Below are 13,955 nucleotides of genomic sequence, written 5' to 3' on the forward strand. Positions count from 1 at the left end.
TTTTATTGAATGGTGTAACAGGGTTGGGCATGTCTAAATGGGTAGTTCCCGCATCTCTCTACCCAGTATCTGCACCAATAGTTGTGGACTGTCACCAAGGTTGTAAATATTAGAAACTATAAACTCAAAAAAAGTTTCTTTCCAACATTTATTTGATTTAGTTCAACAAACTTACAATAAAAGGCAACTGATTGCAATGTTCTGCATGGTTAAAATTGCTGATGCACAATACTATTCCTTTAAGGGAAATTCATTCGGGTTTTTAAATAGAAATGTATCATTCAGAGGTTATGCATCGCTGGCCCCGCCAGGCCAGTATATAATCCCCCTTGCCCAATTACCCAGAGGGCAGTCGAGAGTCAGCCATATGGCTACAGTTCAGGTCCCTATTGCAGGAATCATTCTGAGACTAGGGGTTGCAAAGTGAATGAAATCTCATTAGCGCCAAATGCAGGGTCTGTCAGCTCAACAACGGGGTTATAGCACATAAAAACTGATATCTTTAACAACTGAAGTTCATAGAAAGACTAATTGCTTGAATAACTGGCATAAAGGAGACACATTCCTACAAAACATCTTTGGAAAAAGTGGGTTTGGGAAACAGGAGGAATTGGGGCAAAAAGGAAATCTTAAAGGTGCATTTTAATATCTTGACAGAGAGGGAAGAAACCTTCACAAACTGAATTTCTCCACAACTGTGCATCAAAAGACGATGAATGAGTTTGAGATTGTGGTAAAGCTGCACAACAACATACCCCGTTGTTGAAATAGGTCTCAAAAAGCTGGAGTCCGCAATCTCGACGCTTCTCATCTGGAGCCAATTCATAATCTGCCTAGAAACAGACGACATCACAATCAGACCATTGTTAGTAAGGCAGTGGAGTGAAGGTAAGAATTTTAAACATCTAGTTTATGTGTATTGACTTAAGTTAGGACAAGACTGAGAACTTCAATGGTACCCCCTCTTTGATTAGCTACAGTCTTGGAAACTGATGTTCTAGTTTTGCTTTGTTACTTCTACTGATTTTCCTCTTTGTTGCTCACATTCAATTCCTTCCCAATCTCTGTATCCTCCCATTGACCTCAATGCTCCTCTAATTTTAGCTTCTTGTGCTTACTGCACCACAACTGGTCTTCAATAATCCGAGGCCCAAACCCTGGGTAACTCTCCCTCTAACCTCTTGGCTTCTCTATTCTTCTTTAAGCAATCAAGTCTTTTAACCAAGCCTTTAACATCTGACATTAATGTTCCCTCCTTTGGCTCAGTGTTATTTTGTCTGAGAAGCATTTGGGGACTTTGTGCTAATTGAAAGATGCTCTATAAATGCAAGCAGTTTTTCCTTCGTTCTTTCATCTACTGTCCTTACCATTCCTGTCATTGAATGATGGACTTCACCACAGAAAATGGCCCACAAAGTTTGTCAATCAAAAAACAAACCACCTAACAATATATATGCTTAATTCCTCTATATCCTTATCATTCTCAGCAGCATACAGGGGCAGCACAGTGGCTCAGTGGTTAGCACTGCTGCCTCACAGTGCGAGAGACCTGGGTTCAATTCCAGCCTCAAGAAACCATGTGGTGTTTGCACATTCTCTCCATGTCTGCGTGGGTTTCCTCTAGTTTCATGCTACAGTCCAAAGATGTAGCGGATTAGGTGGATTGTTCATACTAAATTGCCCAGTGTCCAGGGACATGCAGGCTAGGTGGGTTAGCTGTGGGAAATGCAGGGTTATGGGGATAGTGTGTTTGGATGGAGTGCTCTTCAGAGTTTTGATGCAGACTCAATGGGCCGAATGGCCTGTTCCTACACTGTAGGGATTCTATAAGTAGCTCAGAGGTCGTCCTTGGCATAGGTTTACACCTCCTGATTAGCCACCAATCAACAGCAGATTGAGACATATGAAGAAAGGTGCATTTCAAAAAGGTTCACATCTCATCCATGATCCTATTCCCCACCTCAACCTTTCTTCATCCCCAACTGCTCCTTGAACTTACCAGATTGTTGAAAAATTCCCAACAGCATTACAAGGTGACTCATTTCACAACTTCTCCCACATGGTAAATGCCTAACCTAAACTTAATGCTTATTCTGATTATGGGGTAACTATGATAAAAGTACTTATATCAAGCAAAGGTATTTCAGCCCATCACACTGGCTCTTCAACAACCCATCCAGAGGTTCGGTTTTTCTCCAGGACTCAACATTTTCTCTATTAAATGAAGCCAATGAACACAGCTCCAATTTACAAGTCCCCTCTTGATCAGTACTAATATAGGTATTTTCCAAACACCTGGAGCTAACTACTATTTTTGGCAACAGTTTCACATACTCACTCATTGTCCAGTTATAAGGGTTTTAGGGGTGTTGAGGAACCACCAACCTTTATCAGGGATTACACTCCAGGAACTTCTGCATATGTGGATCACCCATCTAAATTTACACTTCCCCATAACAACATTGGAAGTTGTCCAAGGTGAACTGGTAAATCTGTAAGTACAATCTAAAATGTTAATCCCAAAATCTGAAATCCTAAATTTGTCTTTCACTAATTTAAGCCTGGTTCCTTCAAATTGTATGAAGTTGTGCACAGTAAAGTTTCCAAATTAGGAAGAGTGGAGGTGGACACTTAATACATCAAAATTGAGAATATCCAAAGAGCTACTGTCACTAGACGAGTAATCAAAAGATTCAGGCTTATCCTCTGTTAGAGCATGAGAGAACCTCTGGAAGATTTGAATCCTTCTGACGCAAGTGAGGAATCTGGAATTAAAACCTAGTCTAAGGGCAACCATGTAATTATTGGCAGCACGGTGACTCAATGGTTAGCACCACTGGCCTCACAACGCCAGGGACCTGGGTGCGACTCCACCATTAGGCATGTGTAGATTCTGCATGGGTTTCCAGGTGCTCCAGTTTCCTCTCTCAGTCCAAAGATGTGTAGGCTAGGTGGATTAGCCATAGCGTCCAGGGACATGCAGGCTAGACAGATTAGCCATGGCAAAGACAAGCCAAGGGGATAGGGTAGCTGGTGTGTGTCTGAATATTCTTCAGAGGTCAGTGCAGACTCAAACAGACTAAATGGCCTCTTTCTACATTGTAGGGATTCCACGATTGTCAATTGTCATAAAAACCCATCTAGTTAGCAGATGTCCGTGGAGGATAGAAATTGGCCACCCTTACCCAATCTAGCCGGCATGGGACTCCAAATCCACAACAATGAAACAGACATTTAACTGCCCTCTAGTGGCACAGCAAGTCATTTAGTCCAAGTGCAAATTCAGGATGGACAACAAAAGACTTACCAGTATAACAAGGTGTGGGGCTGGATGAACACAGCAGGCCAAGCAGCTTCTTAGGAGCACAAAAGCTAACCTTTCGGGTCAAGACCCTTCATCAGAAAAGGGGGATGGGGAGTGGGTTCTGAAGTAAATAGGGAGAGAGGGGGAGGCTGATTGAAGGTGGCTAAAGGAGAAGACAGGTGGAGAAGAGACAGACAAGTTAGAAAGGCTGGGATGGAGCCTGTAGAGGTGAGAGTGCAGGTAGGGAGGTAGGGAGTACAAACAGGTCAAGGGGGCGGGATGAGGTTAGTAGGTAGTAAATGGGGGTGTGGCTTGAGGTGGGAGGAGGGGATAGGTGAGAGGAAGAACAGGTTAGGGAGGTGGGGACGAGCTAGGCTGGTTTTGGGATGCAGCGGGGGGAGGGGAGATTTTGAAGCATGTGAAATCCACATTGATACCATTGGGCTGCAGGTTTTCCAAGCGGAAAATGAGTTGCTATTCCTGCGACCTTCGGGTGACATCGTTGTGGCACAGCAGGAGGTCCAGGATAGACATGTCATCTGCGGAATGCGAGGGTGGAGTTAAAATGGTTCGCAACTGGGAGGTGCAGTTGTTTATTGCGAACCAAGCGTAGGTGTTCTGCAAAGCTGTCCCCAAGCCTCCGATTGGTTTCCCCAACGTAGAGGCGGCCACAACGGGTACAGCGGATGCAGTATACCACATTGGCAGATGAACATCCGCTTGATGTGGAAAGTAATCTTGGTGCCTGGGATGGGGGAGGTATGGGGGCAAGTTTAGCACTTCCTGCGGTTGCAGGGTAAGTGCTGGGTGTGGTGGGGTTGGAGGGGTGTTCGGAGCAGACAAGGGAGTCACAGAGAGAGTGGTCCCTCCAGAAAGCAGACAAGGGTGGGGATGGAAAAATGTCTTTGGTGGTGGGGTCGGATTACATATGGCGGAAGTGTCGGAGGATGATGCGTTGGATCCGGAGGTTGGTAGAGTGGCATGTGAGGACTAGGGGCATTCTCTTTTGGTGGTTATTGCGGGAACAGGGTCATGACGGATGATTTGTGGGAAATGCAGAAGACACAGTCAAAGGCGTTCTCGACCACCGTGTGGGGGGTGGGGGGGGAGGGGAAGGGTGGGGGTGTTGTGGAGAAAGAGTGTTGCAGTCCTTGAAAAACAAGGACATCTGAAATGCACAGGAGTGGAATGCCTGATCCTGGTAGCAGATGATGCGGAAGCGAAGGAATTGGGAATAGGAAATGGCATTTTTGTAGGAAGGTGGGTGGTTGGCAGGAGGTGTATTCTAGGTAGGTGTGGGAGTCGGTGGGCTTGAAATGGATATCGGTTTCTAGGTGGTTGCCTGAGATGGAGGCAGAGGTCCAGGTAGGTGAGGGATGTGTTGGAGATGGCCCAGGTGAACTTGAGGTTGGGGTGGAAGGTGTTGGTGAAGTGGATGAACTGTTCGAGCTCCTCTGGGGAGCAAGAGGCGGCGCCAATACAGTCATCAATGTAACAGAGGAAGAGGTGCGGTTTGGGGCCTGTGTAGGTGTGGAAGAGGGACTGTTCCACGTAACCTACAAAGAGGCAGGCATAGCTGGGGCCCATGCGGGTACCCATGGCCACCCGCTTTGTGTGTAGGAATTGGGAGGAATCAAAAGAGGAGTTGTTGAGGGTGAGGATGAGTTTGGCTAGGCGGAGGAGGGTGTCGGTGGAGGGGGACTGGTTGGGCCTGTGGGACAGGAAGAAGCAGAGGGCCTTGAGGCCATCTGCCTCCCACCTCATTGTTTCCCAGCCCCGCACCACCCGCTTCTATCTCCTTCTAAAACTCCACAAACCCGCCTGCCCTGGTTGACCCATTGTCTCCACCTGCTCCTGCCCCACCGAACTCATCTCCACCTATCTTGATTCCATTTTCTCCCCCTTGGTCCAGGAACTCCCTACCTACATCCATGACACCACCCATGTCCTCCAGAACCTCCAACTGCCCGGTCCCCAACACCTCATTTTCACCAGGGACATCCAGTCCCTTTACACCTGCATTCCCCATGCAGATGGCCTAAAGGCCCTCCGCTTCTTCCTGTCCCACAGGCCCGACCAGTCCCCCTCCATCGACACCGTCATCTGCTTATCCAAACTCATCCTCACCCTCAACTTCTCTTTTGACTCCTCCCACTTCCTACAGACTAAAGGGGTGGCCATGGGCACCCGCATGGGCCCAAACTATGCCTGCCTCTTTGTAGGTTACGTGGAACAATCCCTCTTCCGCACCTACACAGGCCCCAAACCCCACCTCTTCCTCCGTTACATTGATGACTGTATTGCCGCCACCTCGTGCTCCCAAGAAGAGCTCGAACAGTTCATCCACTTGAACACCTTTCACCCCAACCTCAAGTTCACCTGGGCCAACTCCAACACATCCCCCACCTTCCTGGACCTCTGCTTCCATCTCAGGCAACCACCTAGAAGCCGATATCCACTCCCACACCCACCTAGAATACACCACCTGCCACCCACCCACCTTCCTACAAAAATGCCATCTCCTATTCCCGCTGCACCTGCTCCCAGGATGAGGCATTTCACTCCCGCACTCCCGCTCTGCACTCCCTTCCAATCCCACCACACCCGACACTTTCCCCTGCAACCGCAGGAAGTGCTACACTTGCCCCCACACCTCCTCCCTCACCCCTATCCCAAGACCAAGCCCCAAGATGATTTTTCACATTAAGCAGATGTTCACCTGCACATCTGCCAATGTAGTATACTGCATCCGCTGTACCCGTTGTGGCCTCCTCTACATTGGGGAAACCAAGCGGAGGCTTGGGGACCGCTTTGCAGAACATCTACGCTTGGTTCGCAATAAACAACTGCACCTCCCAGTTGCGAACCATTTTAACTCCCCCTCCCATTCCTCAGACAACATGTCCCCCCCCACGCCTCCTGCTGTACCACAATGATGCCACCGGAAGGCTGCAGGAACAGCAACTCATATTCCGCTTGGGCATCCTGCAGCCCAATGGTATCAATATGGATTTCACAAGCTTCAAAATCTCTCCTCCCCCCACTGCATCCCAAAACCAGCCCAGCTTGTCACCGCCTCCCTAACCTGTTCTTCCTCTCACCTCAAGGTGCACCCCCTTTGCCTACCTACTAACCTCATCCCGCCCCCTTGACCTGTTCATCCTCCCCGGACTGACCTATTCCCCTCTCTACCTCCCCACCTACACTCATCTTTACTAGCTCCATCCCCGCCTCTTTCACTTGACTGTCTCCTCTCCACCCATCTTCTCCTCTAACCATCTTCAACTCGCCTCCCCCTCTCTCCCTATTTATTTTCAGAACCCTCGCCCCATCCCCCTTTTCTGAAGAAAGGACTAGGCCCGAAACATCAGCTTTTGTGCTCCCGAGATGCTGCTTGGCCTGCCATGTTCATCCAGCTTCACACTTTGTTATCTTGGATTCTCCAGCATCTGCAGTTACTACTATCTCTCAAACAAAAGCCTTATCAGAGATCCCCACATCTAAAAGAATCAGCAGGGAATAAGGAGATTTAAAAAAGGTTAATACATCACTGGATTAGCCTGTGTTTTCTGCACTTCATGGATCCACTATCAAATTGCATACAGACTGGGCAGGTGAAGTGTCTTTCTGGTCTTACCAACAGGAGAGCTCCAGAATACTGAACCAGAGGAAAATGCAAGATTAAAGATCTGTATCTAACAGCTTAGACTGTCAGAAGTCACATGACACCAGGTTATAGTCCAACAGGTTTATTTGGAATCTCAAGCTATCGGAGCACCTGAAGGAGCAGTGCTCCGAAGGCTTGAGATTACAAGTGATCCTGTTGGACTATGACCTGGTGTCGTGTGACTTCTGCCTTTGTCCAACCCAGACCAGCACTTGCATCACTTCAAAAGGTTATGCTGAAGCACAGTTGTTTTTTCCCTTCTCCCTAACTTTACTGCTCAACAGTCCACTGTGACTTGTCCACACCGAGGTTAACATAAAGCAATGCACAGCCAGCTACCTCTCCTCAGAAAGGGAAGCCGCAACTCAGATTTCAAAAGAAGAGTTGCCAATTATGGTTTCAGGCCTCAGGGAACCAAGTTATGAGAAAGCTTCAAGAAACTCAACAATTTTGTTTAGTCAAGCCAAAATGAGAGGAAAGGCGAGCCAACACTTTAAATATTGGGAAAGCTGTAGTCAACAATGTGGTGATAAGGAACAGGAATTTGAGCCAATTTGGTCTTCCTTATCCAAAGTGGCATCTAGATCCAGAATAATATCGTGCTAATTGTTAACTCTGTACAGGTCTGCAGAGTTGTCAGTCTTCCTCTCAAGGAAAGCTTTACTTGTCATTGGAGCACCAAACTAATTCCTGGGAGCACAGAATTGGGAAGATTGGGTCTGTATTCTTAAGTTTTAAATGAATGGTAGCCCATCTCATTGAAATGCACAAAATTTTTACAGGGCTCAATGAGGTACATGCGAGATCTTTCCCCTTGAGAGGGTGAGGGAGCAGTCTAGAAATAGTGGACGGTGTCTCAGAATAAAAAGAGTTGGGCCACTTTACATATAAACTGAGCGGGGCAGGCCATTCAGCTCTTTAAGCCTGCTCCATATTTCAATATGGCCACAGCTGATCCACTGCCTCAGTGCCACATTCTCTCCAATGATGCTTTGAACATATGTTGAAAACGAAATCAATCCCCCTCTTGAATATGCTCAGTGATCAGCCTCCATAGTCTTACAGTAGCAAATTCTACAGTTTGACCAGCCTCAGTAAGGAAGTGTTTTCTCACGTCATTTCTTAAATGACCTACCCCATTTCTTGGCATAGCGTCCCCTAGTTCTAGATGCACCAACTGAGGGGAACCCTGCATCTGCTCAGTGAAGCAGAATTATAATTTACCAAGTTTCAAGCAGACCTCCTCTCATTCTTTCAAAGTCTAGTGGACATAGGCCCAGTCAGTCAATCTAATCTCTTTAAAAGGGCAGACCTGCCATCTCACACATCAGCCCAGTGAACCCTCACTGCACTCCATTTACAGTAAGAAGTCAAGATGAGACATTTGTTTCTCTTTTGCATTCATGAATAGGATGTGGACATCACTGGCTGGATCAGCATTTACTGCCCATCTCTAGTTGCCCTTGGGGTGAGCTACCTTCTTCAAATCACTGCAATCCATTTTAAGTGTGATGGCTCAAAATGCTTGAAATCCCTCCCTAATGACACTGAAAGAAAGGGATATATTTCCTAGTCCTTCCCTTTTTTTGCTGCTGTTGACCTTCTATAAGTGGGTTTGAAAGGTGCAATCCAAGGTGTTTTGATTAATTTCTGTGGTGCATCTGTAGAGAGTACACACAACTGCTACAAGCATCTCCACTTTTGACTTTGTGGTAAAGAGAAGGTCATTGATGAAGCAGCAGACAATTGGAACTCTTACTACCCTGAGGAATTCCTGCAGAGATGTCCTACAGCTGAAATGACTGACGTCCAAAAAGCACAACCATCCTCCCACCAGACATGCCAGATAGTGCTTCAACCAATGGAGTTTAACTGCTTATTCCCTTTGGCCATGCTTGAACCAAGGCTGTCATGACATCAGGAGCTAAGTGGCCCTGACGGAACCCAAACTGGGCTTCACTGAGCAAGTTATTGTTGAGCAGGTGCTGCTTGATAGCACTGTTGTTGACACCTTCCATCACTTTACTGATGGGTAAAACGTGCTGAGCTCCCCTATCATTGAACATGGGGACATTTTCCCAAACCTCTTGCACCAGTGAGTCGTTAAATGGCCAGCATCATTCAGAACTAGCTTATGTTTGACCTGTTTGTCCCAGAATCTTTAGCCTCACTTCGTGTCGTGAATCTACAGGCTTCCACATCCCAGAGTGCTGTGGAAATTTAATCATTAAAACAAAGAAATATCATGGAATTATGGAAACAGCATTGAAAAAATGGTCATTAGGTAAATCAGCCACAGCTCAGCTGAACAGTGGGGCAGGCACGAGAGATCAAATGACCGATTCTTGTCCCTACTTCTTAACTTCCTAAATTCGACAAGTCCAGAAGCTCAACTAGCCATCGCTTTAACTAGTGGAAAAGCCTCTTCCCTTATCAAAGGGCCAAATAAGTTTAAACCAAATCTAGTACTGTACATAACATAATATATTAGATTGTATACAGTAGTGAAATACAGATTGACTAATGCACTGTGCAATTTGCTGACCTGCAAATTAGTTGATTAATTATCCTGCTTTATACATTAGGTACACATAAATAAAGATTAAGAAATATTATTCATTTCTGACCATTTATGTCAAACCATCTGAAACAGCTTTGGTTCAGTGGGTAGAACAAGATCAGAAAGACATTTATTCAAATCCCACTGAACATAAATCTATGGCAACAATCCCATGACATTCTTCCCCAGTGTCCTGGCCAACAAAATAAACAGATTATCATGTCATGCATTTCACTGATGTTTGTGGGAGCTTGCTATGTATGAAAATTGGCCGTTATGATTCCTATATAACAATAGTGACGAGATGTCAGGTCATCAGATGCGAACCTTTTTAGGGTCATCTTGAGTTTCTCTCAAGAACCAGGAGCTACATAAATTCATAACTTCTCCAATAATCCATCGACACAATTGGGTAAATGAAGGGGATAAACGAGGCTGTGGCAAAATTTTTAAAAAGATGTAAATTCATTTTCCCAATTATAAATATCCAACTACTCAAACCCAGCATGATTTGATTCACTGATAAATGTTTCCTTCAGGCTGAGTCACATCCAGAATCTATCATATCAACACATCGCATTTCACCAGGGAACCACCTATTTGTCAATGGAGTAACTGTATGAGGCCTGTATCAAGGGTTCTTCTTAGGTTTAATTCTGGCTCTTTTGACTTGTGCCCTCAGCTGACTTGGCCCCTAACTCAATTCTCTCCAGAAACCTTCCGTTCTCTCTTCCTTTACAGTGCTTCTTGAAATATTACTCTTTGTCAAAGTTTTCTGTCATTTGTCCTAAAATCTCCTTAAAAGGCCCAGTGTCAAATTATGACTGAAGTATTTTTAGTACGTTAAAAAGGTACTTTATCAAATCTGTATATATTGCTGTCATTGATTTCAGATGTAAGGTCTCTCTTTCCATAGTAACTCACTTGGGAGTGATACAAGGATTGCATTTGCCACAAGTAGCTGGACAAAGGCCCTAAAAACAAAAATCAATCTTTGATTCTTTATACTATTTCATTTCTCACACACAAAGCTGCTTCTCTTAAGAGTTTTAAAGTAACCTGAAAATCGTACATCTACAGTTACAACATAAATCTGACGACATGAAAAATTGCCCAAGATATCCTGTACATAAAAAGCAAGACAAATCCAACCCAGCCAATTAATACCCCATCAGTCTACTCTCGATCATCAGTAAAGTGATGGAAGGTGTCATCAGTGCTATCAAGCAACACCTGCTCAGCAGTAACCTGCTTGCTGGCACTCAGTTTGGCATCTGCCATAACTGTTTGGCTCTTGTTCTCATTACAGCCTTGCTTCAAACACAGATGATTCCAGAGATGAGTTGGGGGTGACTATCCTTGATCAAATATGACTTTGATGTCAAGTATGACATCAGGGAGCTCTAACAAAACTGGAGTCAACAGGAGATAATAAGAAAGTTCTCTGCTTGTTGGATTCATGCCTGACACAAAAGGAAGGCGGCTGTGGCTGTTGGAGGTCAGTCATCTCAGCTCTAGGAGTTCCTCAAGGTATTGTCCTAGGCCCCATCCTCAGCTGCTGACCTTCCTTCAATCACAATGCAAGAAGCAGAGATGTTCATCAACAATGCACAACATTCAGCACGATTAGCAATTCCTCAGATACCGAAGCAATTTACGTTCAAATGCAGCAAGGCCCAGATAATACCCAAGCTTGGGCTGACAAGTAAATTCATGTTACACAAGTGTTAGGCAATGACCATATCAAACAAAGCACGATCTGATCATTGTCCCCTGACATTCAATGGTGTTACCATCTTTGAATCTCCCACTATCAACATCCTAACTGGCTGTGATTAATTACTATGTTTAACCAACAGCTTCATTACTGATGTATCACAGATACATGGGATGGTAGACGCAAACCAGAAGGACCTTGGTGTTCTCCTATCGTGAATCTGAAGTAAAAACTTTTAAGGTTGTGCTGAAGTGAAGACTTACCACTGCATCCAGGAATTCAATGCATCTCTTCAATTCAACTCTGGTCTCACAGAACTGCCTGAAAAGATTTCTTCCAATTGGTTGCTTATCACACAGGTTGTAATAATCCCTTTCTGCAAAATAAATTAAAAAGGCAACATTATTCATGACAAAAGTACAAAAGCCACCGGACAGTCAACTTGATAACAATGGTCCACATCTTTACAGATCCACAGGAATATTTAACATGTGCAGGATTAATGGCTATCCAGATGATATCTTCATTTAAATTGCCAAAACAATGCGAAGTCACGGGTCATTGAAAATGTCAAAATGGAGACTGACCGATTTTCAGAGATAAAGTGTGGAGCTGGATGATGAACACAGCAGGCCAAGCAACATCTTAGGAGCACAAAAGCTGCCGTTTCGGGCTTAGACCCTTCATCAGACAGGGGAAGGGGGGATAAAAAAGGGTTCTGCAACTCTGCTTTTGCCTGTTCAGTCCCTTGACATTACCTAGAATCTATATCCATCTGTATTGTCCAGTGTCAAAATTCACTAGAGAGTGTACACCACACACTGGATCTTGGCATCTTGTTTTCCAAAAACATCCAAGCAGTATTACATCATGTGTTGATTGTCCCTTATCGGTATAGGATTAAACAGTTCAGCCTGCTCCACCAATTAACACAATTATAGCTGATCTCATCTTGGAGTCAACTCCATTTTCTGGCTTGCTTCCCACAATGCTTCAACCTTAGTTGGAAACCTGTATATCTCCTCAAATTTATTCACGATCCTAGCATCCACCACATTCCAGGGTAGCGAATTTAGAGACTCACGATCCTTTGAGAGAAGTCATTTATCATCTGTGGTTTAAATTTTCCACCCTGGTCCTAAAACTATGCCCTCTTATTTCAGATTGCCCTAAAAGGGATATCATCCTCTCTTTATTTATGTTATCAATCCCCTCTAACATCTTATATTCGTCAATTAGATCTCCTCCCACCCTCCTAATCTACAAAGAGTATAATCTGCTCAATCTCTCATAAAACAAGGCTTTCCTTTCTAGAATTAATCTAGGTGAATCTTCTGGAATGCGACGAATTTGCAACAACATTAAGGCAGTTTAGGAAAAGCGGAGATGCAACAAGACCTGGGCGTCATGACGGAACAGTTGCTGAAGGTGCAGCAGGCAGTAAGGAAAGCTAATGGCATACCAGCCTTCATAGTGAGAGGACTTAAGTATCAGCGTAAGGATATCTTGATGCGGTTAGACAGAGCCTTGGTGAGGTAACATCTTGAGTATTGTGTGCAGTTTTGGTCTCGGAGACTGAGAAAGGACATTCTTGCTATTGAGAGAGAGTGTCCAGCAAAGGTTCACCAGGCTGACTCCTAGGATGACAGAATTGACATATGGGGAAGGACTGGATCAAATGGGCTTGTGCTCACCTGGAATTTAGAAGAATTGGGAGGTCTCTCAGGAATATGATCATGCAATTTCAATATCCTACCCTCATCCGCGACCCATAGCCATTGATCCCTTTAGTCACAAGGGCCACATCCAGCTCTCTCAAACATATCTAACAAACTCACCCCAACAGTTTTCTGTGGGACAGAATTCCACAGGTTCACAGCTCCGTGAAGAAATTCTTCATCTCACTCTTGAATGGCTTACCCCTTATTCTTAGGCTGGTGAACCCCAGTTCTGAACTTCCCCAACATCAGGAATGTTCTTCCCACATGTAGCCTGTCCAGACACAACAGGATTACTTCATTCTAAGATCCAGCATGTACAAGCCTAGTCAATCCAGTGTTTCCTCGTATTAGAACTATTTGTGACTTCCCAGATGCTGAAGCAAGGACTGGACAATATTCAGGTTTGGGTGATGTGGCAAGCAACATCAGTATTACCTACATGCCAAGCACTGACAATATCCAAAATGCCAAAAGGCAATATAACCACTGCACAGGAGTATCAGCATTGAAGTTTGTCCTCAAACCCTAGAGTGGGACTTGATCCCAGAACCTCGTGGCTCAGCATGTAGGGTCTCTGAACCACGTTACTGGCATCTTTGCACATGGTTACTGTAGTCTAATTATTTGATATATATGGATCTCCAAATCTCTTTGCACCCTCAGTTCCTAGTTTTCACCATTTAAGTAAAAGGTACAAGTGTCAGTTTAACCTTGTATAATTGATTCTGCAACACTGCCCTCCCTCACTTGGGCTCAACTCCATCTGCAACATGACCAACAACTGACTCGGCCATCAGAGCTGCCAGTGCTGTGCAGATTTTAAAATATCCTGCAACCTCAAATGTCCTTCCCCTCACCACCCATCCATCTCCATGATTTTATAATCAGTACACAAATGAATTTGAAGAAAATTGCTTGTTCCTTTTTAAAAATAAGAACACACAGATTCCTTTAAATAGCCCTGGAATTTTGATCCAGGCTTTTGC

At 44.8% G+C, this 13,955-nt stretch overlaps 1 protein-coding gene across 1 annotated transcript in view; it reads right to left on the bottom strand.

The window, feature by feature from the left end:
• Nucleotides 1–13,955, bottom strand: part of LOC125450864 (G protein-coupled receptor kinase 6-like) — a 129,488-nt gene that overhangs the window by 39,593 nt on the left and 75,940 nt on the right. Inside the window, exons 3-4 of the mRNA XM_059644894.1 lie at nucleotides 11,512–11,624; nucleotides 756–833 (exon numbers count right to left, since the gene is read on the bottom strand). Of these exons, the coding sequence (XP_059500877.1) occupies nucleotides 756–833; nucleotides 11,512–11,624 (191 nt within the window). The remainder of the gene's footprint in view (nucleotides 1–755; nucleotides 834–11,511; nucleotides 11,625–13,955) is intronic.

Source organism: Stegostoma tigrinum, chromosome 3 (genome assembly GCF_030684315.1).
Source record: "Stegostoma tigrinum isolate sSteTig4 chromosome 3, sSteTig4.hap1, whole genome shotgun sequence".
Classification (NCBI taxonomy): domain Eukaryota; kingdom Metazoa; phylum Chordata; class Chondrichthyes; order Orectolobiformes; family Stegostomatidae; genus Stegostoma; species Stegostoma tigrinum.